General features: G+C 44.0%; 2 protein-coding genes across 2 annotated transcripts in view; both read right to left on the bottom strand.

The window, feature by feature from the left end:
* F5 (coagulation factor V) overlaps positions 1-9,101 on the bottom strand; it is a 68,577-nt gene extending 59,476 nt beyond the window's left edge. The window contains exons 1-2 of the mRNA XM_031387585.1: positions 8,668-9,101; positions 6,381-6,469 (exon numbers count right to left, since the gene is read on the bottom strand). Coding sequence (XP_031243445.1) covers positions 6,381-6,469; positions 8,668-8,825 — 247 coding nt within the window. The 5' untranslated portion in view covers positions 8,826-9,101. The remainder of the gene's footprint in view (positions 1-6,380; positions 6,470-8,667) is intronic.
* A 1,939-nt stretch (positions 9,102-11,040) lies between these two features.
* Selp (selectin P) overlaps positions 11,041-25,444 on the bottom strand; it is a 35,794-nt gene continuing 21,390 nt past the window's right edge. Inside the window, exons 9-16 of the mRNA XM_031387596.1 lie at positions 22,453-22,638; positions 19,559-19,744; positions 18,224-18,433; positions 17,025-17,210; positions 15,969-16,088; positions 13,821-13,851; positions 12,633-12,688; positions 11,041-11,941 (exon numbers count right to left, since the gene is read on the bottom strand). Coding sequence (XP_031243456.1) covers positions 12,634-12,688; positions 13,821-13,851; positions 15,969-16,088; positions 17,025-17,210; positions 18,224-18,433; positions 19,559-19,744; positions 22,453-22,638 — 974 coding nt within the window. The 3' untranslated portion in view covers positions 11,041-11,941; position 12,633. The remainder of the gene's footprint in view (positions 11,942-12,632; positions 12,689-13,820; positions 13,852-15,968; positions 16,089-17,024; positions 17,211-18,223; positions 18,434-19,558; positions 19,745-22,452; positions 22,639-25,444) is intronic.

Here is a 25,444-nt window from a genome sequence, read left to right as displayed (position 1 = left end):
ACTGGAGCAAGCATAGGTCCTAAAAGTCAATTCCCAACAACCAGATGAAGGTTCACAGCTATCTGTACAGCTACAGTGTGTACTCATATACGTAAAATAAATAAATCCTTTTTTTTTTAAAAAAAAAAAAAAAAGGTCTGTGCCTATGATTAAATTAATGGCTAATGTGGGAGTCTGAGATTTTCCTGGGTCACCAGGTAAGTATTATGTAGTCACAAGGATACAAACTAAAAGGGTCACAAGAGAAACTTAAGAAGGAAATTAGAAGATGCCACTTTGCTGTCTGTGAAAAACATCAGAAGGAGAAAACATGTCAACAAACACAGGCATCTCTAATGAATAAAAAAGCAAGAAAGTAACTTCTCTGGGGTTTCCAGATGGGACAGAGCTCTGCCCACACCTCTATTTAAACCGGGTGAACCCTACTCTGCATTTCCACATCCAGAACTGTAACTATTAGCAGAAGAAAAAGTAACTCATGTTTTGAGGCAGGATCTTGTCATGCAGCCCAAGCTGGCCTTGTCGTACTCATGATCTTATTGTTCTGGCTTCCCAATGCAGGAATCATAGCTTTGTGCCAGGACATCTGGCTGATTCATTTTTCCAAAGCACTAAAAGTGTAGTTATTTGTCACAGCTCAACAGAAGTCCTGCCTTCCCTAGCCTGCTCCCATCTCTCTATTCTGGTCCTGTCTCTTCATTCTCTGCCTATCTTTCCAGCCACTGTCATCCTGTGCCTGCCTTCTCTGTTCCTATCTTTTAGCCACTGTCATCCTGTCCTTGCCTTCTCTGTTCCTATCTTCCTGGCCACTCTTGTCCTGTTCCTTTCGTAGAAGCATCCATCTTGAAATTTATATTGTCTTTATGCCAGGAGCTTTTTTGTTTGTTTTTCTGTTGATTCTGGACAGGATCATGCAGGCCACATTCTTCATATCTCAGTTTAGAGATAGTTAACAAAGCTTGACTATGTGTGTGACGAAGAGGATGGAGAATGGGGATTGACTTGCCCAGGATCAGTCAGTGACTCCTTGGCATTGCTGAAAATCTAGGTCTTGGAGCCCCCAAGAAAATTCTTTCCCTAATTCTTTGGGGGGCAGGCTAAGACCCTGGCCTTCCTAGAATAGTCCAGATGGGTTTCTCTTTTGACTTCTGATGTTCTCCGCTTCACCGGCTGACCCTGTCTTCTGAATGTTACCTTTCATCCTGGCTTACCACGAAAGCACAACCTGTCCAGGCCGCCCACAGTCCAGTACTTACCGGCAGCACTGCCATGGTATTTTGTTGTCCTGCCTCTCTTGCATGGTTATTTGTTTGTTACTATCACATGGCTACAAATGCCAGCTGCCAAGAGAAACCTTCCTAGGTTATTTGACCCAGTAAGACCTCTTACTTCAATGGGCATTTTGACAGTTTGGGGTATTTATTTAACCTCCCTTCCTGTTTCTTTAGAATTAGGGCTCAACTAAAGGTTGTTTTCCTAACTGTGACTCAAATACTAATATTCTAGTGCATTCAGCAGATCCAAGGCTGAGTATCTTTTCCTATTCCAACCATGTAGGCTAAGCCCTTTCCACTGATGGCTTGATGAGAGAGAAGGAAGGTTAGGGGAAGGACTGATGTATCCTAGGGCTGGAGGAGATTGTATAGCGTGTAGCCAGTCGCATTTAGTTGAAGAATTGGGAAGACCACAGTAGATGAGCTACTCGGATCCTCTGCTTTCAGATGCACAAAGAGTTACATCACACAAGATAGCCACAGTAAGCAATTAAAGCTCATTTGGGGACAAGAATTTCATAATCTCCATTAGGAAAAAATGTGGAGCTTCCAAACTTTGAAGCCCAAGTTGGATTCCTGTAACTGCATCTGGCCTCTGCCAACTGTCCAGGTGTCCACAAACCTCATGAGGATGTCACCTTCAGACGTACCCCAAACAACTGCCTCTGCTTTCAATTTAGTAAGCTAAGTCTGGGCTCCTGTTACTGAAGGGCCGAAGAACCATGACTTGTTTGAGCTTGGCTAGAACCCCACCCCAGGTGTTTGGAAAAGGAAACAGAGCGAAGGTAAAATAACACAGGGCTAGATCTAGGCGGTGCTAACTAGCATTCTCTCAGACCTCTGCCAGATTCTCCAAGGCTTTGCTTTTCTCACCAGCTCTGCGTACTTGGTAGTTTAAGAAGGGACTGCTTAAAAAGGGATGCTCCAATTCTCCAGTTTCCCCCCCCCCCACACACACACACATGAAATATATTCTGCAATGCCCAGGCTCTGACAGGAAGCTAAGGCTTAAAGTGAAAGGGCTTGAACAAGATCCAGGCTGTTCTCACCAACCTTCAAGGTCTACTTCTGACTAACAAGGCTGGCAGGGTCAGGAACTCACTACAAAAGACATCTGGCAGGACGTCTGTCACAGAGGTCTCCCTCTTGAAAAACTCCCAGTGCCTCCTTCTGTCAGTTCCAAAGTCTCCAGCCTGACCCTGACCCTTTCTGTCACTGTGCATCCAGCCCACTGCAATGCCTAGCAGTGACATTAATATTTGGTGAGCCTGGCAAAAGCCACAGAGCATTCAGCTTTGAAAACTTGCCTTCTCTTCTTGGCCTAGCGAATATGTTCCCATTTACTTACAAGTTACATAGTTCCTATGAGCCTATTGAACACGCTCAACTCTGAGCTGGAGGATGACCTTAATGTCCCACCCTGGGACTCCCAGCAAGGGCAGCAGCCTTCTTACTGAAGGCTGAACCAGGGACAGCTTTTAATGCTAGCATTTCCTGCTTCTTCTGTATCTGGATCCATCAGTTATCCCTCCCCCCCCCCCCCCCCCCCCCCCCCGCACCCGCCCCAGATAGCTTTTCTACGGAATTAATAAACATCACATTCCTGTGCTGATCCCAAACAGCCTTGAACCTCTCATTGATGTCTAGAAATTCCCTGCCTTCGTCCCGGATGGACCCACATTTCAGGAAGAATTATTCTTTCTGTCTGCTTCCATTTCTTCACCTGCCATTCACTCCCCAGAGCCCTGTCATGGTTTCTCAGCCCACCACTACAGCAGAAAACAGGCTTGATGGCCCTCTCTATGAGAACTAATTACTCTTGGTGCCATTTGACTGCTTCCAGGGAATGTCACCCTCTGGCTCTCCTCAGCCCTCTCTAAGAAGACTTTCTTAAGCTTTTCAGTGACCATTGTCTTTTTGGCTTATCCCCCTGGACTCCGTTGCTCCTTTGAGCTCTGTCTACAGACACCTCTTCTCATTATATTGCCCCTGGGTGATCTTGTGTTCCCCTCAGAGCTTCGTTTGTAACCTGGTTATGATGTCTCCTGGATATTTGTATCAATCTAGCTCAGTTCTTAGCTAGGAAAACTCCTATACTTGCCTGCTCCTTTGATTTCTCTAGGCAGGCATTCTACAGACACCTAGACTCCAAATCTGACCTCATTATCTTCCCTAACAAGTATCCTTCTTTTCTTCAGTTTTCTTTCTCATTGAATGGCACATTCTACATTGTTCACAGTACACTCTACATTCTACTATTTAGTCCAGAAACTTTGATGTCAGTTTATAATCCCCTTCTCTTGTCTCCATCCAGTTAACTACCTGTTTGGTTGATTTTAGCTCCTAAGTATCTTTGGAATCCATTTAATTTTCTCCACCCCTGCTGTCTTGTTTCCTGGATTGGCACCAAAGCCACATTACCATTTTCTCTGCCTGTGGAATTGTTATTCTCTAATCCAGCTTCCAGATTTGGAGAGAACCAAACTTTTAATTAATTTTCAGTTAGCTCGGGGAACAATGGCATTCATGATAGCATTTTCCTACATGTGTGGCACTGTACTTGGTTCACACTCAAAGGGCAATATTGAAACCGGTACCTAACATGCAAATCTGGGTCCGTCTCTTTCCCACTTAAATGATCTCAGTGTCTATTTCCCTCAAGACAAGCTTTCACCTTTTAATGTAGTTTAGCATGTTGTGGTGACCCCCCCCAACCATAAAATCATTTTCATTGCGACTTCATAAGTATAATTTTGCTACTGTTATGAATCATAATGTAAATATTTGTGTTTTCCGATGGTCTTTGATGACCCCTGTGAAAGGGTCATTCAATCCCTAAAGGGTTTCAACCCAGAGGTTGAGAACCTTTGATCTAAACCCTCATGTTCTCCACTTTTCTTCTAAAATGCATCTTTATACCTCCACCCACACCCGCTGTTTGGCTTTCCAATATGGGCTTTTTCTCTCTCCACACCACTAAAGTGGAGAATCTTCCGTATTGTTCTTCCTCAACACTGTGCTATAATGCTCCACTCTCAGTCACCTCTACCAGCTGGCAGATGACTGAAGGTCAGAACTCACCTTTACGGAGCCTCAGATGTGTGGTTCTTAGGCTGTGATCATTAACAGAATACTTAACTATCTTTATTTATTTAAAAGTAAATAAATATACAAATCATAAGGCACAAGAATACACAATGAGCAAAAGTATTGTTGTGTCAACCTATCAACAATATTATGGTGTGCATGCTCTACCGGAGACCTAATTCATAACTGGAATAGCAGTGAGAACAACAGTGTGGCTAACTCTTCTGCTAAGTTCTCATCACATGTGAGCGTATTGTAAGTACTCTGCATCCATTAAACCTAACAGCATCCCTAAAAGGCAAGCTCAGGGTGCTGGGAGTACACAGAAGAGAGACAAGGTACTTAAGGCAGGCTATGTAGGAAACCAAGCTATGTCTTAAAGGCCATGGCTCCTGGGTAAGCAGTTGTAAAGTCAGTTGTGGCTGACCTTGGAGAAGAAGAGACGAGTGGAGACACTGAGAAGAAGTGGTAAAGGAACAGGAAGATATTTTCATTTTCCTAGATAAGATTTACCTGAAAATTATTCTGCTGTTGATTTTTTTTTCCTGAAGGAAAAGACTCAATTGGAGGAAGATTTGAAGAGTAAAAGAGACCAGCGGACACAGGTCAGAGCAGGAGGTGGAGTTGGGAGAGGTGAGCCTTCTTAGGCAGAAAGTGAGCCTTGGGAGAGATAATAGCTCATTGTCACCAGGCTGGTGGAAGGTGAGCAAACTAATGACAAAGGACTCTACTGGAAGATGCTCTCCCTGGAGATGGCCTCTGTCATTCCTGTGAAGTATGTTTATATAGTTAAGATCTCAGAGCCCTCCATAAGTTAGTCTTTTTTGTTTGTTTGTTTGTTTTTGTTTTGTTTTGTTTTTTCAAGATAGGGTTTCTCTGTATTGCCCTGGCTGTCCTGGAACTCAGTCTGTAGACCAGGCTGGCCTCAAACTCAGAAATCCTCCAGCCTCTGCCTCCTAAGCTGGGATTAAAGACATGGTGCCACCACTGCCCGGCGTCATAAATTAGTCTTTGATTAAGGAAGCACAAAAGAAAAAAAAGAAAGAAAGAAGAGAGGTTTTCTTCAAATGCCATAGCTATTGGGAAAAAAAAAAAAAGCAAAGGATCAAACACATGGAGCTCCTTTGAATGGGTACAGGAAGCTGGATAGAAACAGTAATAGGACACACCTGTGCCTAGCCGACTAAGGAATGTCTAAGTTGACTTTGTCTACTCTTGTGCTCATAGTGCCTAATTCAATGTCCAGCCCGCAGAAGGTGTTCGCTTGTGGTTTGCTAGATGAATAAACACCAAGTGGAACACTGGAACTTTTTGTTTGGCTTTATTGACCAAGGCTAAAGACGTGGCTGGCTGAGTAACATGTGACCTGTTCAACTCCACACTACCCCATGCTCAGAAGAACCCCAGTTTGGTTTAAATTTTACCATCTATGAAATTCTCAATAATTTGAAGGAGCCCCATTATTCTCACTGGGTCTGGACACACATAATATATAGCCAGTGTTGGATATAAACATCACACATCCTATGACAGAAGATAGCTAAATGAATATTTAGTTATTTGTTTCGGGATGTGTTTGTGTGCATGCATCATGGTGCATGTGTGGAGATCAGGAGATTTTAGTTCTTTCCTTCTACCACGTGGAGCCTGGGGATGGAACTCGGGTCCTCAGGCTTGGCAGCAATCACCTTTAGCCACTGAGGCATCTGGCCAGCTCACAATGTAGACATTTTAAATATAAAGAATATAATATTATCCATGAAAAACTATATTTAAAATAAAAAATACAGGCAGTGTCTGGTGGCACAGGCCTATAATCCCAGCTTAGCCGGGAAGCCAAGGTAGAAAAGTCACAGTTCACAGTCTTCCCCAGAGACCTTGTTTCAGAACAAAAATTTAGATGTATACCAGGGATATAGATCAGTGGTAGAGGTTTTTTTCCCTTTCCTTAGCATTCATTAGACTGTAGGTTCAAACCCCAGTATAATAATAATTTTTAAAAATATGTTTTAGGCTTACCTGAGTTGCTAGACCGTGGTTTTTCTCTCTGAAAATTTGGCTCATACTCTCTGTAGACAATTTTCTTGAAGGAAGGGATAGAATTCATACTAGAAATAAAATACAAAAACTAACTTGAAAGTCATATGTAATATCTATTCCCATTCCAGAAAGAGAGGTGTCTGTGGGAGTAATTTTGTATAAGAGCAGACTGACAGTATTTTATTGTGTTTCCAAAGCTCAAGGCTTTATAAATTTGGATCCCAAGTGAAATCAATGGGATAATCATTGGTCTTTTCAAAGATAGTCTGCCTCAATATGCATGCTCCCATGAACACAAGCCTAATGCTTCTCTAATTCGGCTCTTCAGAATCAACTTTTTCTATAAAGGAAGTTAAGCTCATCATGCAAACTTGAACTTCAGGTCTAAATTAAAAATATAAGTCACTGAGAAGTAGATATGTGAACCATTTTTCAATCAGTGAGTGAGATATAATTTAGAAACATTTTCCTCTTTTGTTATATGACTTTGAACAACTAGAAGATGTGGTAAATTGGTGTCCGATTGGTGGAGCCTACTTCTAGTTGGGGAAGCAGAGACAGCAATAGGGCAAAATTCTGGGATTCGTATTGGAAACAAACCAAAAACCTGCATTGGAAAGATTAAGGTGCTCCCTAAGAAGACGCAGAGGATAAACATCACAGGAGGGTCAAACCATTTTCTTGGCTTTATTCAGACCCAATAGGCGTCTGCTCCATTCTCTATGTCTAGAGTCAACAAGGTCAAGTGTCTTGATAACTACATATTCCACAGAAGTGATGAAGACCCCGGAGCTCCCTCTAGCAGTTCTCCCCACGGGCAACTTACCCACTCTCTCTCCTTCCCAGGGGAGGACATGCCTATGTAATCCAATATTGTTAGCTATACATTTGACCTGAATTTGTTCATCGCTAACCTTGTGTCCTCTAACTTACACCTACCTGTGCCCTACCCCAGGCTGAACACAGTCACCAGGTCTATGTTCTACCCCTAAGCAGGAAAATTGGTGCTTGAAATAATGTTATTTTCTGTAGGGGTTCAGTTAATGGCAGTTTCCTACGAGTGTGGGCATGGCTTATGAGATTATCACTCTGAAAATACAATCTTTAAAATCACTTTTAAATGTTTCTTATTAGCATAACACCAAGAAGGAATGCAATGCCTCCCCAAATAACCCAGGTCCAACGACAGCAAACTCAGAGGTTGATTATTCATGTATACTAAAACATTAGACATTGCTTTCAAATATTACATTATTTTTTTTGGCTGATTGCTTTGGTTTTGCAATTGTAAAAGAGGAACACATCTTTCACAATTGCTTAAACTTTGATGTCAACTAAAAGGGAAAAAATGAGTCAATTAGAAGGCTAGACTTACCATTTAAAATAAAAACACTATCGGTCATAAGCGCTAAGTAGAATCTATGATTTGGGGAACTGCAGGAAGGTTTGCATTTATTTTCCAATTAGCAAAATATATTCTGCAACTCAAAATTAGATTTGATAGTTTTTAAGCATCCTCTTAGTTAGACATGCCTTTGAATGGCCAACTTACATGGTCACTGACATGGATAATAGTCAGGGCAGACCGAATATCCAGGATAAACCATATTCCAGGGAGTAACCCAGAGTGAGAAAAAAAAATGAAGCCACATTAGCTAGCCAGGAGTAAGTCTAGGAAAAGTGAAAATACAAGTATGTTTTCCCCATGAACCGACCTTGAAAAACATTTATAAAAAGGCAACAAAATTAAGGCAAGAGTCACTAAATTGCCTCCTTATAATGAAGCACAGGGAGACATCTTTTCCTTCAGGCGATGAACCTATGTCTACCAGGAATATTATGTAACTAGAAGTTTCTTTTTTTCCTTTTCTTTAAAGCAGACTGTTAAAAGGCTGGAACCGAATGTGCAGGAAGGGCTAAGAGGGCTGTGGAGGTGTGTCATTTCAATCAATACATTAAACTAACAAACGTGGGTGAAAACAGATTCGGGGTTGCACCTGGAAAGAAAGCCACAGCTAACCATTCACACTGAAATGTCCACATCCTCATAATGATAAAATGTCAGTAGAGACAAAATTAGCACTCAAGCATTCTCTCCCTCCCTCCCTCCCTCCCTCCCCCCCCTCCTTCCCTCCCTCCCTCTCTCTCTCTCTCTCTGTCTTTCTCTCCCATCCTCCTCCCCACCCCCATCCCCGAATTTAAAACCTTACAATTATAACGGATTTTCTTCCTTCGTGAAGCCCACCTGGATTTCACCCCGAGTTACCTTGGATCTGTGGGCTCAGGATGGTAGTTCCAGAGGATGCCCTGAGCGGCCACATAGAATTGTCTTAGCCGCGCGGCCTCTGCCTGGTGGCTGCCCCAGCCCGCCCAGCGGGTGCCCAGAACCACCAGGAAGAAGAAGCGCGGGCAGTCTAGGAGCATGGCCCTTGTCCTGCCGCGCGCTGCCACGGTCGACAGTGCTCAGTGCTGTCCCCGCGGCGCGCTGTCCTGGCTGCTTGAAGGACTAAGAAGCTGCAGGGCGCAGTGAGTGTCCCTGTCCCCTGTGGTGTTTGTCTCACCCCACCTCCCTTCCCATCTATGCCTAGTGTAGGCAGGGGCTTGTTGAGGTCACTCCCTCCTGTGGCCAGAGGCATTTATTAGAGAGAATGCCCGACAAGGAATTTACAGGGCAAGGAAGGGCAAGCCAGTTGGAGGTTGTGGCTCGGGAGCAGTGCCCAAGGGTCTCCGCCCCATCACAAAGCATCATTTCCCCCACTGCACCGTAGGTGGGAGCAGCAATTCCACTTAACCTGCTGGGGGATGGGGTAGGGGTCAAAGTTTAGGCTTGTCAGCCAATTTCTGCAAGCCTCAGTAAGACCCAACACCCATCCGCTGATCCCAGGAAAATGGTACTTTGGTAACTAGGAACAGAAAACAGCCTCGCTACAAGCCCATCAACGGGTTAGCATTCTGAATCGCTTAGGACAGACCCCCTGGTAAGGGCTTGTCACCAGCTCAAGTGTAGCACAGAATAAGGCTTAAGAGAAATCGTTTGAGATAGTCGGTAGCTGTGTGGTCTGGGGCCAACTACATCTCCAGAGTACTTTGGACATCTGTAAAATAAGGATGGCTGTTCCAATTTTCCTTGGTCTGATTATTGGGAGGGGACAAACTGTTGTAAACTGGATGGTCCCCCGGTGCCTAGTCTGCTAACAGCCTCTGATCTTGTCTATGCTTGTTCTCCTGTAGCATGGGTCCATGTTTTGAAGGATCCTTGGCATGAGTGTTTTAGAATTTATTTTTCTGTTGGTGGCAAAGCTGAGAATTATACCTGAATCAGCAGGATGACTTGCCTGAGTTCTCCAGAACTCTGTCTCTGCTCATGCTTAATGCTTCCAGCACATCCATCCAGTAAACTGTGATCCTGGTGCCGCTAGGTTCTAGGTTCGGCAGCAGACTCACCCTTCCCCCACTCCTGTTTCTGTTCCTTTGCTGATATTAGAATGCCCCTTCTCCAGTCAGGCATGATGGCACATGCCTGTAATCCCAGCGCACAAGGGACTGAAGCAGGAGAATGTGAGTTTGAGGCCTGAGATCAGCCTAAGCTATGCAGTGAGACCCCATACCAAAAAATTTAATTAGCAGACGTGTGCGTACGTAACTACACTAAAAAGAATGCTCACACGCGTTCCCTTCCCTCTCTGCTTTCCTGTTCTTTTTTTTTTTATAGAAGCCTTATTTACTTATTAATTTATTTTTATTTTAGATATTTTCTTTATTTACATGCGAATTTCTCCATTTCCAGCATGTGTATGGTAGAGGATTGCAAAATCGATCATCAATAGGAGGAGAGGACTTCGGCCCTGTGAAGGTTCTGAGCCCCAGTGTAGGGGAATGCCAAGGCCAGAAAGTGGGAGAGGGCGGGGTGGCAGGCATGGGGAAGGGGGAGGCAACAGGGGTTTGTTTTTGTTGTTTTTGTTTGTTTCTTTGTTTTTTGGAGGGGAAACTGGGAATGGAGAAATTCGCATGTAAATAAAGAAAATATCTAAAATAAAAAAAATAAATAAATAATGCTTTCCTGTTCTTTAAAGTCAGGATCTGTCTCTGCCATTGTTTCGGATTCTGGGTTCCAACTGACTTTTCTGTTTTACCAACTTAATCTGTTCAGATTATACACTCCTTTGGATAACCTTTTATTAGTTTTTCAAGAATCCCTTGTATCAGTGGTCAGATTATGATCTACTTCAAGAGCAGAGACCATGTCTTACACTCCTGATCCAGTACCAGAGGTTCCCAAAATGCAAATTCTGACACGAGAGACACGGTTGAGATCTATGGTCCTATAATGCATAGCCTGGTGTCTGCTAGTGTCTGTCTGTCTGTTTGTTCGTCTCCCCCCCCCCCAACACACACTAATTAGATGCTATTGGCAATGTATCTAAGGAAAAAACCCAGCAAGTCTCTAAATTACTTTCTTTTCTTTTCTTTTCCCCCAAATCACCGCAGCTTTTCAAAGGACAGCTGTACCGCTGTGGCCTGCCTGTCTGCTTATGTGTATCCAGGCTACATGATGATCAATGGATTTCATCACTGCTCAGCAAAGCAACTGCAGTGTTTGACTCCCTGATGTTTGCATCAATTACAGACAAGCCATATGCAATTTTCAGCGATTTATTTATTAAATATGTGCATTAAATTACATATAAAACAATATCTGTTCTTTCCTGCAGAACAGTAATTGCCAAGAGGACATTTTCTGCTCTGATATTTTTTCTCTGTGGACAGGGGACATACAACATATACTCGTGGGCTCACTGGAAGGTCCAGCTGTCATTTGGAGGATTGTAGCTGTGACCACATTGGTGGTAGACAAAGTGCTATACACAGATCTTATTGAACAAAACATGAAGAGCTTGATATTTGGGGGAGTCGAATTATACATTCAAACAATGGCCTTTGGGTGCTTTGGTGGAGGGAAAGTCTGCAGTCAGATGTGGCATCCTGGCTCTGTTCCCGATCTTCTGTGTCCCCTAGTACCATTTGGAAGTCTCTGTGAAAGTCTTAGCAGCAGAGGTGCCAACAACCGCATAGATGTGAAGCAGTGGAAGACCCAGGAGATCTTAAAGCAGGCGTCCCCTTACACGTCCCCTTACACTAGAGGTGTGCCTGCCCACCAACGTTGCTACTCTTCAATCTCAAGAGAAAGACCTTCGGTTTTCCAGAGCCTGGTCACCTGTCCAGGCAGATGCTCCAGTGCCTAGGACTTAGTCCTAGGCACTGGAGTTACTGTTTTCAGTAACAGCAAAGTAATAACAAGCCACCGACCACAGCAGAAACATTTGCTCCTGGTTCTGTGGCTGAGCTGGAGAAAGGTGAGGGGTGGAGCAGGAAGGGGTGGATGTGGGAAAGTATGCAGTCCCTTTGCTCTGTTCCAGTCCAATTATTTACTGCAGAGAACCTCAGCAAATGCCGGAGAGTTAGAGTCAAGTGTGACAGGAAACCTGACATCTGCATGTGGAATCCTGAGAGATCGAATGAGACATCAGGAGACCAGGTCTCTGAAAAACAAAAACAAACTAATTAAATGACCAGTTCCTTAAAAGACAAAGAAATCTTTCACGGTGCGAGACAGCTGCCACTTTCTAGGTTCTACACTGTCTACCAGCAGGAAAGGGGGCTTTTCACTGCGCGGTTTGAAAAGATGGCTTCAGGTGATTTCAGGTAGTATAGGGGATTTTAAGGCAAGCCCACACTGTCAATGTCACTTCCTTGGCAACAATGGGATCTCACACATCCTGGAACAGGTTATGTGCTGCTGGGACCTCTCATCTGGGCAGGAATGAAAATCCTGGGGTAAATTCCATTGTCCCCACTTGGTCACATTTATTTGTTGCCAATATGGTTTTATCATGGCTTAACATTTTAATACATGCTTAAAATTCAATACATATGATATAAAGAAAATTCAAGGCTAGAGAGATGGCTCAGCGGTTAAGAGCACTGACTGCTCTTCCCAAAGGTCCTGAGTTCAAGTCCCAGCAACCACGTGGTGGCTCACACCCATCTATAATGGGATCCAATACCCTCTTCTGGTGTGTCTGAAGGTAGTGAAGAAAGTGTACTCATATACATAAAATGAATAAATAAATCTTTAAAAAAAAAGAAAAGAAAAGAAAATTCAAGACTGATATTCTTGCCTTTTCACCTACTCTTCTATTCTCTTCAAAACTATCCTCATAGCAAACTCACCTTAAGGGGTTGGGTCGTATGCAGCATTAGTGAAGACTCCATATGTTCCTAGGTGACTGAAGAACAGAAACACAAAGATGATCTGCCAGGAAACAAAAGCTAGTCCTCCTATCAGCCAGCTCATGGTATCTATAGAAACAACAGATTGCTCCCTGCCCTGGTATTCTGTCTATTTTCATAAGAAAAGCAAATGGGGAAGCAAATGGAGTTTCAAGGTGGCACTCAGAGCTCTGGTCATTTGGTTCGCACTTTACACTCATACTTTTTCACGATGTTAAGAATGGAACCCAGAGTCCCAGGCATGTTGGTTGAGTGCTCTACCACCAAGCCGTGTCTGCAGCTCTACCAACACTATTGTTTTCTGTGCAGAAAACCCAATTTTAGCCTATAAGGAGCTGCAGCCTCTTCTTGATAAGAAGACAGAGTTACAAAGTTCTAAGCCTTGAGAATGAGGGTTGAAGCGAGGGTTTTGGCAGAATGATAGCACTGCCCCCCTATGGGTGGCTTTTGGATTTTCATGCTGAAGATGAGGATTGACATATAGTAGACAGAGGACAGGAATGTTGTCACATACTCCAAAACACAAGATACAAAAGGATTGCTTTGAATAGCACTATTCAGGCTTGAAGACTGCCTGGAACTTAATTGCCTCACATAGAAATATCAAGTGGGTTTTTCATATTTTAAGATGTCATTGCTCTGTGAATTGCACCAATACAGTATTTTTTCCAGGAGACAATCCACTGTCTCTTCCTGAGCCATGGGGATTTACAAAGGTCCAATGGTCTCCAAACATTTATTAGTATACACACCAGGACTTTAGCATGTTGTTTCTGTTATAAATCACTCGACACTTTATTTCTCTTTGTATACTACAATGAGGTATCGATTGATTATTTTTAAGCAGTGAGGTAATGAAGTGCGCCCACACAGCAAATCCACTGAGAGAAAGAGCCAGTGAAAAGCAGAGGTGTGTGTGTGGGGGTGACTCAGGTGTCTGAAAATTCCTGTGGGCTGATTTTTAAAATACTACGTTTAGCTGACATATGTTAACCATGCTTTTTCTCAGGACAGGGAAGACATTGCCAGAGATTTATTACAGAGAGGAGGAAGTGTCGCACATGTCCCCTCTGACATAGCAATACAGACTGACAAAACATGTTCTTGCTCAGAACACGCCCAGCTTACCTGTGAGGGTTCAAGGGGCATTTTCCATCATCTGAAATAAAGAGAATAAAAGAAAACAGTGAGGTCACCGTTGCCAGAAATGATCAAGGAAAGCTAGGAGACTCGAGTGCAGGAACCATCTGACCTGAAAGGTGGGCGGGGCTTGTTTTAGGCTAACTTGAGAATACTGTAATATTTAAATCCAAAATTTCTCTTACCTTTTTTTTTTCTTTTTAACTTTCTACAAAACCAAACCAAACCACCTTGACCTCTTGTCTCTGAGGTCTCCAGCCTTGGCCCTTGAGAGCTCTCTTTTGCTGCGTCTGAGTGTCTAGTTCCTTGACATGCTAGTTTTATAAGTCAACCCATAACAACTACAGGGGATGCTTCTGTTTTCTCCTCTGGGGTCTCCTGTCTTAACCCAAACAACAGACTCTGATCGTTAAATCTTTAGCCATGACTATAGCACTGGCCTCTAACTTGACAATGGGCTATTTAAACACAGAATCTAGGTTGGGATGAGCCCAGGAGATGCCCACCTCCCACAACTCATAGATTTATTTATTGCCAGAGATTGAGAACAATGGGAGGCCACTGGCGGTTTTTATAACCTTGAATCTGTCTGAGAACTGAAGAGACAACTTGGCAGTGGTTTGCAGGGTCAGTAGACCGACCGGGGGAGGGGGAAGCAGGAGGAAATAATGCAATCCTGACATGGATCGTGGCCTGCCTACTTGTGACAAGCCCTCCCTTCTGCCTTCTTCTTGAACTGGTTAAGCGAGTGCACTTTCTTGGAGGGGTTCTTCATAACTATTTGGCACATCTCTCCCTTCAGCAAGAAAGCACCCATTGCTATCACCAGGAGATTGTGCCCAGGAGTGCTCAAAGCAATGGTGGCTTTGTGTGGAGAGCGATAAGAGGAGGATAAGAGGAGCAGTTGAGATTAGGTATTGTCTGCCTCAGTGGGATGGGAGGGCTGGGATCATTTGGCACAGCCCCTCCCAGTTATCTGGGTTTGAGCTTGAGCATCAGCTGGCTCTCAATGCCCCACTTACTTTCTACAAGGAAGGACAGAGTGAGCCTCATTAGTTTAGAGAGGAACGTTTGTGAAACCAGGAAGCCCTTGGGCAGGCTACAGGTCACAGCATATTAAAGAGGATATTTGCAAGTCTAAGGACCAGGCATTCCTTTTCTTTCCTCCCCACCTAGGCCTAAGCTCTCTTTCTGACAGCAGGCTGGTGAAATTTCCCCGGTAGAGTCTTCCTCCCTTTGGCCAGTCTCATGCCTAAAGCTTCACCAACCGCACGTTTGCAGGAGAGAAAGTATTATTAAGTATGTTGTCAGGAGTCTACTGAAGCAGCGGGCTTCTTATGCCTCAGCTTGGCTGGTCTGTGAGTCTGGTGGGTTCAGACACTCTTGGCTGCTAGGCCCCTCCCCGCTTCTGTGTTAACGCTCTCATGGGTTTCTTGTGCGATTTTCTCTGCTAGAACTCCGTTTCACCTTCTCAGCTTGGCCAGGTCCCTTAACTGAAGAGGTCATCTTGAGAAATCCTTTGTGATGTACCAGTCTGATCTAAGAGCCATCTCATTATTCTATGTTCTGGGAATATCTGCGCTATATTTTTGTTCTCACGGACTTCCCACCTGTCTGTGTGCATACTCTCGAAGCTCTCTGTTTCTCCTACAGGACTGTAGCTTCCCCCACCTCGTGTGCCTTCCCTATAGCTTAGCTGTCTGTAAAAGCTGATTTGCAAATGGCTATCGCAGGGGGTGAGTGAGGGGAAAGGAGCACAGCATATTTACAATAACTGAGGAGGCTCCTGAAGCCCTCGGATGCTCCAACAGAATTTTAAGAGAAGGCTTTGGAAAAATTATATAATGGTTGGTGTCGCAGTACTGGCTTAGTATACAAAACACACATACACACTCATATACATACATATACACACATACACACACACATACACCCAGAGAGACAGAGAGACAGAAAAATCTGGAATTTCTGTATTTTCATAAATTCCTACAGGTGATTCTGATGGACAGTCAGAACTCGAGATCACAAACCTCAGTCTTATTTCTTTAACAAACTGTTTCTAAACAGAAACTACTGATTTTATCGCGTCACTCCAAAATCATGAGCAAAAAACAAGACTCCTTTGTGTTTATTTACCTTTCTTTCTGAGACGCTTTCTTAGCAGAGCTAGGAGTGTCCCAGCCACTGCCAGGCCTGTAGTAGAAGCCACTGCGCCACCCACGTAAGTCAGAGCTTCCTGGATTGTCACTGTCCCTGCTAAAAGAATAAACACACATGCAAGGTGTGAGCGAAGTGTGCGTGGATCAGTCATCCTTCCTGAGGCATCCCAAGGACTGGGATAGAACTGCAAGCAGGATCCTCAAAGGCCCCACCCATGCCAAGAACCTGGCAGGAAAGAACTCAAAGTCAGAAACCCACTGCAGCAGAACAGGAAGCAGGGCTTGAACGCATCCTAAGACTTAAGTGCTTGGGTTAATTTAGGTCAAAAATTGTGGGGTAAACAGAATAAATATCTGGGCGAGTTCTCTTCCTCAATTGAAGATGTGAGTATGCAACAAAAAGTAGTCCTCCCAGCTAAGGAAAGTGAGGAGAGGTGGGGCTGAGAAGTGAGGGGTAGAGGGGTGGGGCTGAGAAGTGAGGGGGTAAAGGGATGGGGCTGAGGAGTGAGGGGTAAAGGGATGGGGTACAGCTGAAAGTTGAGATGTCTTTAGAGGTAGATGGTAAGTAAAGATCTGAGATAACAAACTAGGACTCTGTGAAAGAAGTGTCAATGTGTGTTAAGCAGAGGTTATAAGAAGTGGGAAAATTAGTATCACAGACCTAAACAATGACAAGGAGTGTGGCAGGGATCCACACAGGCACCAGCTTCATCCCTAGGGCTCTGTATAAAGTGAAGGGGACCCTTTGTGGCTCATTGTAAAACATTCATCAGGCCAACGGGAAGAAAATCTACCACAAGAAATGTATGGGAAAGAAACAGGGATTCTGTTTTCCAAATCAAGCTGGTGTTTTAAAACCAAGTTTTTTTTTGTTTGTTTGTTTGTTTTGTTTTTAATTTGTTTCTCATTATGGGTGGTTGTGAGCCACCATGTGGTTGCTGGGATTTGAACTCATGACCTCCGGAAGAGCAGTCATTGCTCTTAACCGCTGAGCCATCTCACCAGCCCTAAAACCAAGTTTTAAAAACTGTACCTTGGCAAGTTGGCATGGCATCTGACCAGTGGCCATCCTCTCGGCAGGTTGCCCTCACAGAGCCATTCAGTGACTGTCCTTCTGGGCAGTAGAAGGCGCAGGTTGATCCATAGCTAAAGTTCCCCCAGGGATTGGAACAGTTCATCGCTACTGCTGTGTCCATGTGCAATTCTGAGCATTTGACAGCTGTGAGGGGAGAATAAAGAATGTGTGAGAAACAGATGTGCTGAAGGGAGGACTGTGGCTTGCTTTGAACTTGACTGGAGTTGCCAATCGATGGAGGAGATGTGAACCACCATCCTGAAGGAGGTCAGCCACACCCAAGGGTCACACACAGCAGCTCTTAAAAAGAACACTTCGACAAAGCATGCACTGAGATAATACTAGCCAGAGAACAAGAATGAGGCATGGCACCATATAATAAAGATCAACAAATGCTCTGGTCTTGCTTCCAAAAAGTCTCTTTACAAAATTTGCCCTTTGAAAACACCATCGAATCTATATCTATTTGTTATTATTGATGTGTTGATCAATAATGCCAGCTTGTGATTAACAAAAATACTTATTTAACATTCCCCACAGCTGGACACTAGAAGTTTGGAAGAAGGAGAGACCATGATCCTCTTTAAACCATTTTTTAAAAGATAACGTCCGATTATACTTTGTAAGTTGTGAATAGCAAATGAACCTTGGGAAATCTGATTTAATTCAAAATTAAGTGTTATATAGCAGCCACAGCATTTGTAAAGCCCCATGCTATGTTTTGTGGGAGACATCAAGACAGAGGAGATTGGGGACTCCATGCTCTGTGAATAGTGTGGTAGGTCCTTAGGAAATGTCCCTCAGGGCTAACATCTTAAACCCAATCGTGATGAAAAACACTGCAAGCTTATAAATGTCACCTAATTAATAATGTCACAATTCATACTTCACAATTCATTGAGCTGGTTTTACATTTGCACACTTTCAGCTCTGATACGTGTGGACATAAGTACCAGGGCACTTGGCCGGGGTAATGGCCAAGTTGAAGCAGCTGCTGCACATTTCTTCCGCTTGGGATTGTTGTGGATTTCAGGGAGGAGTGGGTGCTTGCCGTGGTTGTCAGGGCTGGGTGGAATTTAAACAGGCAGATACACACAAGGACTAACGCAGGAACCCGCAGGAAGATAGCTCCTGAAGTCCTGCTCCTGCCTACTTACCTCTGCACATGGGGGTCACTGCTGTCCATTGTCCTGAAGACCGGCAGCGGATCGAGTTGGCTCCCCTGAGTGTAAATCCGGTTTTGCACCCAAAGTAACAAGTGGTGTTCGGACCAAAGCTTCCCAGGTGGTGTTGGCAGGACATTGTGCCCTGTCCAGGAGTTGTGAGGGCAGGGCATCGGAGCGGTGGGACAGGAAGTGATGTTACACCTGTCATGAGAAAAATATTTTAATTTAAAGTATTCAGTTCAGTATGTTTGTAGGCAAAAGGATCATATCTGAATTAAGACTGTCGTGACATAACTGCCTCTCACTTCTCTTGTAACAAGATATCTCTATCAATTTATACAAGGAAGCTCTGAAAATCTATTAATCTCAGGTACAAAAAATGACATGAGGGAAATTATTTAAGGGCTTACAGGGTGAGAGCACTTGTTTTGAAAGCAAGAGGACCTCAGCTCCATGCACGGCATACATATAGAAACCAAGGATAATCAAGTGTGTGCCTAAAACCCCAGCGTTGGCAGGCGGAGACAGCTAGAGCTTGGGAACTTGGTGGCCAATCACCCTAGCCAAGAAGGTGAGGCTCAATGACAGATTTTGTCTCAGAAAATAAGATGGGGAGTGAGTAACAGAGAAGACGCTCGCTGGCTTCCTCTAGCCTCTGCATGTATGCACACAGGCACTCATACCTGCTCACACATGTGTGCACACACAACATGCAAACAAAAAATAGTATTAAAAAGTGCCCATGAAAAACCATTGTCCTGGCTATAAGAAGAAGCAGGCAGAGTCCACATCACTAACAGTCTTTAAAAGGTGTCAGCAGGAGAGCTGCTCCAAAGATTGAGCAACTCTGGACAGAAAGCCACACTGAACACAGACAAATGCCAGAGCTCTCCAGCTTTGTAGGGGGATGTAGAATCCCGTGGCCCAAGGTCAACATGAAAGATGAAATAAAGCGATGTTCCTGTTTGGCCATAAAACTGCAATGTGATAAGATGCAGATACTTGATCTCTCTGTGCCTTCATTCCTTGTTTGAAGCAGCTGGGCCCATAACCGCCACCCCACCCCCCAACCTTCTCAGCAATGATGTACAAAGTACCACTCTGTTCAATAGAGATCTCTGAGATAAATAGGCTTAAAAGACATGAAAAATTTCTTCATAGAAATTGGGGCATCTTTTATTCCTGAACAGAAAGGTTCTGTCACGCCTTCGAAGGTCCTAAAACCTACAACTGTGCTGACTGCAAAAATAGGTGTAATAGTTACTTGCCACATAAAGGAGCTTTGTGTTATCCTGGTGGGAAAAGTACCTCCCTGGCTGTCTTTACCTTTGCAGGTTGGCGGAGGTGCAGACCATCTTCCAGACACTGTGCATTCCACATTTTCAGATCCCAGTAGCTCGAAGTCCTTGTTGCAGGAGAAGTGACAGATAGAGCCAACACTGAATTCTCCATGGACATGAGAACAATCCAGGCTGCCTTGCTCTGGGGCGAAGATTCCCGGACACTTGATGGCTGGAGTACCAAGTGAGAAAGCCCCAATATTAATGCTCTCTCAGACATTCTGTATTTCACAAAGTCTATTCGCTCAATAGTTGACAGTTATTGACTACTGACTGTATCTCGAGCATTGTAAGTTGATTCTGTATTTGCCTCTGACCCTTGGCTCACAATGCCCTGTTTCTTTCCATTTCTGATTACTACATCCCACCCACTCTCCAGGATGCACACCCAGCACACTCTCTCTGATGCTGTTGGCAGTCACCACAGGCTGAATGGCTTTCTCTGAATTCATCGGCTTATTGTTGGAACTCATACACTATCACGTCACACACTGCCTCTCCATTAGCTTACCATACATAACCTGCCATATGTAAAGCTTCTAAAAGCCCCAACTACTCATTTTGTCTAACATGACTCCCGTTATATGGATTTCAGGGGGTGGAGATAGTGTTCAGCAAGCACATGTCAGAGAGCTGAACAGATGGGTTTCCAATTGGCTCACAACAATTTCCCCTTAAATTGTTCCAGTAAATGGTTGAAGAGACAGATGTTGCTTAGATTCATATCTTTTTCATTATTAGATTATCTGACATGTGAATACCACGTTTCAGTAAGTATTAATAACCGCTGTTGTTTCTTCAATCCAATGTCATTCCGAAGGTACTGTCAAATTCATTTAGCTTAGCCACTTTTGATTCTTAAGACCCTTTAACTTTTATGACCTGCCTCATGAAAAATTGGGATGTTGGCTCAGGTGTTTCTAGTAACAGGCTGTTTGTGGGTGTTTTACAGATCCTTGCATTCATCCGTTAAAACAAAGTAATGAAGGAAAATAGAGACATGAGCCATCCCAGGGTCCCGGGGCACATGTTCATGGTATTTCAGAAGCTGGATTTGAATAAACAGACAAAGCAGAAGGATGGAGCTGGAGGGCGTTAGGGACTGAACTCAGTGGCCAGACAGGATCTCCAGAGGAACAGTGAGTGAGGAACTTTGTCAGTGATGAGAACAGCAATGGTAGGTGTCAGGGAAGTGATCCAGGATTTCAAAGCCTTGCCACTAGGTGGCAGTGTGGCTTGCTGGAAACACCTTGCATTCAGCCATTCTGCCCTTCTTGCAATGTGCCTATTGGCAGCTACTCATTCTCTTAATGCACCGTTTTCTTCATCTTTCAGAAGCAGATAGCAATAGCTTCTTTAGAGGTGGCTTGTGTAGACTGAATATGAAGATCTATGTGAAGTGCTGCTCTCTATTTTTGCTAACTCTGACTACATCAAACTCTAAATAGGAACAGTGACTCCCTTGGAAACCAAACAGGAACTACAAATGAACTAACACAGTGCACTTCTGTTTTAGAGCCTAGAGCATGTTTGTAGCATATGCAATACATTGTGCCTGCTAGGTGCTACCAGGAAGCTCAAGACAGGGGAGGCCCACCCTGTTTCAGAGGGTTCCATCACCTCCCACTGCCAGCATGTTGCACTCGAGAGAGTGTTACCAGGAAGCGATTAGCTTCGCTTGTTACCCACTCATTTAGACTCTGTTTACTATTGCAGGTGACATAAAGATGAAGGAGGGACTGAGGAGATGGTTCTGGGGGGGTTAAATACCTGCCTGGCAAGCACAAGGATAGATCAGATCTCGGGCCCTGTGTAAAAGCCAGACATGGTCACATACATCTGTAATCTTAGCCCTGAGGGTGTATAGCTGGGTAGATACCTGGAGCTTGTTGGCTAGTCAGCATAGCTAATTGGTGTGAGTGCTGGGTTCAGTGAGAGACTGTGTGTCTTAAAGATAAAGTCAAAAGCAGTGATGGAAGACTCCAAACATCCTATTTTTGCGACCATATGCATACAACTCCTGCACATACACACCCATACACTACACAGGCATGCACATATATTATACATGCATGCATACAAGTGCACACATGCATGCACATACATTCACATACATGTACACACACAGGCATGCACATATATTATACACACATGCATGGGCACACATACAGAAACGTGCACATATATTATACACACATGCATACAAGTACACATGTGCATGCACATATATTCACATACATGTGCACACAGCCATGCATATGTTATACACACATGTATGTGCACACACAGAGGCATGCATACACATACAGACATATGAATGCCTATGCATATGTATACACAGATACAATGAAGGAGGCACGGTTTCTGCTCTCACTGAGTCAAAAGCCCATAAAGAAAGAAAAGTGGGAGCTCGGGAAGGTTAGATCACAGCCATCCCACATGGTGTGACATTCTGAGATGTAGTGGGATGGGTAAAGGTTAATGTAGAAATAGATGGATGGAGAGTATGGTAGAAAAGAGCAAGAGCACTTAAGAAAATAAGTGCTTCCGTGCATAGCTGAGTATCATCATTTGTGAATGGTGATGCCCTCAGGCCATCTCACCCCAGAGCCTGTGTTTCTTCCTCATCTGTAGTATGGGGATAATGCTGACTTCTCTCGTTATTCTAGACTGCTGATCTCATGTGCAATGATGATGAGAAGGCATTGTTAAGAATGAAGTGCTTTACTCAATTTTTTAAAAGGTTATTCAGAAAGAAAGAGATTTTTGGTCTAGATCCTCACGCCTGCTGTTCACTCAGGCGCATCTTCATCTCCGGCGATTCTTTCCTCTCAGATGGTATCTGAGAAGTCACAAGAAAGGACAGACCCAAGTGCCTACCTTCACACATGGGAGGGGTGCCCGTCCAGTGTCCAGATGGAGAACAATCCAATCTTTCTGGTCCAGATAGATAAAATCCTTCATCGCACATGAACTGGCATGTGGATTTGTAGGTGGAATCCCCAAGAGGCTGGACACAGGTCATGGATCCATTCTCAGGGCTGAGCAAGGTAGTGCAGGAGACAGCTGCAGTGGGGAGGACAGAGGGGGAGGGGTACCTATGTTAGAGCTTGGCATTTTCAAACCTCTCTCTCTCTCTCTCTCTCTCTCTCTCTCTCTCTCTCTCTCTCTCTCTGTGTGTGTGTGTGTGTGTGTGTGTGTGTGTATGACTGCTTTCTGTCTTTCTCTACATTTAGCTAAAGGTGCTCATTTTCTGTTTGCATTTCAAGCTTTTTCTCTTCAAGACATCAGGGAGCAGGGAGCTGGGTGACAGACAGCTACAGCCTATGGTAGACTGAGATCTCACCCACTCAGGGTTTCAGAAGCGATTCTAAAAGGGACTTGGTGCGCTTTAGAGACAGAGTGGTGTGCCTCATGCTGGATGCCCCTAGACCTCAGGGAAAGCTGCTCTCTTGATGTCTTTTTGAGAAACAAACCTAGTGATGTTTCCAGTAAACAATACCAAGAACTTAGAGGTGAAAGTGGGGGTGATTTTTTCCCATTCCCCAGTGAGTGGTGAGAGAATTCGGGTCTATATCCTAGCTTATACTGTGCACGGTGACCCCTTTACAGTCTTGGTTGCTATATTTATATATGAAAAACCGTAACTCTTGCCTCATAGTACTTTTTCGCTATATAGATCACTTAAGTCATACTCAAAGAGTAAATGTAAAAGGGAGTAAAGTGGATACATATTTCATTGGTTGTCTGTAAATGCCAACTTCTACCCCTTGCCAGAAGTCTCAACCTACAGCACCAAACACAAATGACCCGCCAAGCTCAATTTTCAGTAAAAATGAGATCAGGTCTTACAGTTGTTTGGCAGCATATATAAACACAAGTGTGAGGAGCTTGGAGACTGGCTTAGATTGGTACTGACACTTTGTGACTTTGGGCAGATCACTTAACCTCTCTGAATCTCAATATCTTAAAATGTGTCGGTCAGATCAAGAGTGAATAGATTCATAGTGCCAATGTCAGTAGCTGTCAGGATGGACCTCTCTCGATCCACAGAGCAATGAAGCCCAGATGAATTGTGCTGACACTCGGAAGGGAAGGACTAACTGTAAACAAGGTCTCGGGGACTTCTGCTCCTTGTCTTGGTTATGCAGTGTATGGCTTTAAGTCAGAGGAGGCGAGGCAGCGGTCCTGGGTCGGCTAACTCAACAGTTTGATTTAAGGTGCTCTTTGCACCTCTCTTGTCCTGGCAATACACCTCTCAATCTAATCAACTTATACAGAGACTGAGGTACTGTCTGCCCCTTGCAAAGTCTTCCTGTGTTCATGTGGTGTGTGTGTGTGTGTGTGTGTGTGTGTGTGTGTGTGTGTGTGTGTGTGATGGGGAAGGCTGTAAGCTGGAAAAGCAAAGGGGAAAAGGGTGTGGGTCCTTGGTTTGGTGAGGTCACGGTGGAGTCATTTCCAGCTCTCCAGTGACTTTGCAAGGATGAGTGTAGAGGGCTGCGGGGACAGTGACAAGGGAAATTATCTGATAAGGCTCTCTCCCTCTGAAGTGTCACAATAGCTTGTGGATTTCAGGCCTCGTGGTACCTTCCTGCCTCAACCACATGTGGGTATTTCACCCTCGATGTACACCCAGTAAGAAGCGGAGAAAGTTCCCTCAGAGTAAACAAAGGGCTAAAAGCAGAAGGGACCTGGAAGGTCACAGGAAGCTGGGGTGAGTGGCAACCCCCTGGCTGTGAACACCCACAGGCAGGACTGTGGGGCAATGAGTAGCTTTCCTGGAAGGGTCTGATCCCTCTGATAACCCAGCTGAGGAATTCGGAGTTCTTCTTCAAAGCTGTATAGACTTCAGTGTAGTAAGGATAAGAGCAGGGGACAAGCCCAGAACCTTACTCTGTCCTATCCAGACCCAGTTCTTCATCCCAACCCCAACTCCAGAGCTTGACTTAGGTTATGATGCATGGCATGAAGGATGTCCTATTATGCTGTTGATTAGTTAATTAGTTATTCATACATGAATTGTTGGCTTTACAATGGTGTGTGTATGTGTGTATGTGTGTGTGTGTGTATGTGTGTGTGTGTGTGTGTATGTGAGTGTGTACACTTGTGTGACCCGAATAGCAAGTGGTTTCCTCTTCATGGAAAATGTGAGCTGATTGCTTTTACTCAGATATTTGAAAGCCCATACAAAGTTAAGTAATACAGAAATATTTTACATTGCACATACAAGTATATTGTTAAAATTGAATATACTCAATAAAAATACTATTACAAAAAATTGCATGAGGACATATCAAAAGCGTTTCCACCTAGAATGCTAGAAATGTTTACTTTGGGTGGTTAATATTTAAGAGGATATTTTAATGTCTCTGTTTTCTTATCTACCTGTAGTTTTTACAAATAAAAATCTTGTTTTGTTAGAAGCATTTGTCATAAACCTGGCTAAAGTGTTGGGTACACTGAAAGAGAAAGAAATGGGAAAATAAGAAAATCACACTCTCATAAAGTCAGGAGACTAAAAACAGCTCTGCTTCACACAGGATGTTATGGTGCTCACAGCACACGCTGGCTTCTTAACACTGAGTCTAACGCAGGTATAAATTGTCCTAATGAGGCTACACCTTGCTTTCTTCCGAGAATGCTTTAACCTCCAGTTCATGGCATGTATTTTCCCCAGTGCTCCCCACTCTAGCCTAAGTATGCTTCTCCAGTGCTACACAGAGAATGTGACGTACTGCTAGATTCTGTAATTCTACCTTTCTCATTCCTCCAGGACATGCCATGGCCCCCAAGAAGAAAGTGGCATGGATGGATCTGGAGAATATCATCTTGAGTGAGGTAACCCAATCACAAAAGAACAAACACGGTATGC

The sequence above is a fragment of the Mastomys coucha genome, unplaced genomic scaffold, assembly GCF_008632895.1.
Source record: "Mastomys coucha isolate ucsf_1 unplaced genomic scaffold, UCSF_Mcou_1 pScaffold1, whole genome shotgun sequence".
NCBI classification, from domain to species: domain Eukaryota; kingdom Metazoa; phylum Chordata; class Mammalia; order Rodentia; family Muridae; genus Mastomys; species Mastomys coucha.
Note: the sequence above shows the minus strand (reverse complement) of the source record. Positions and strands in the feature narration are given on the sequence as shown.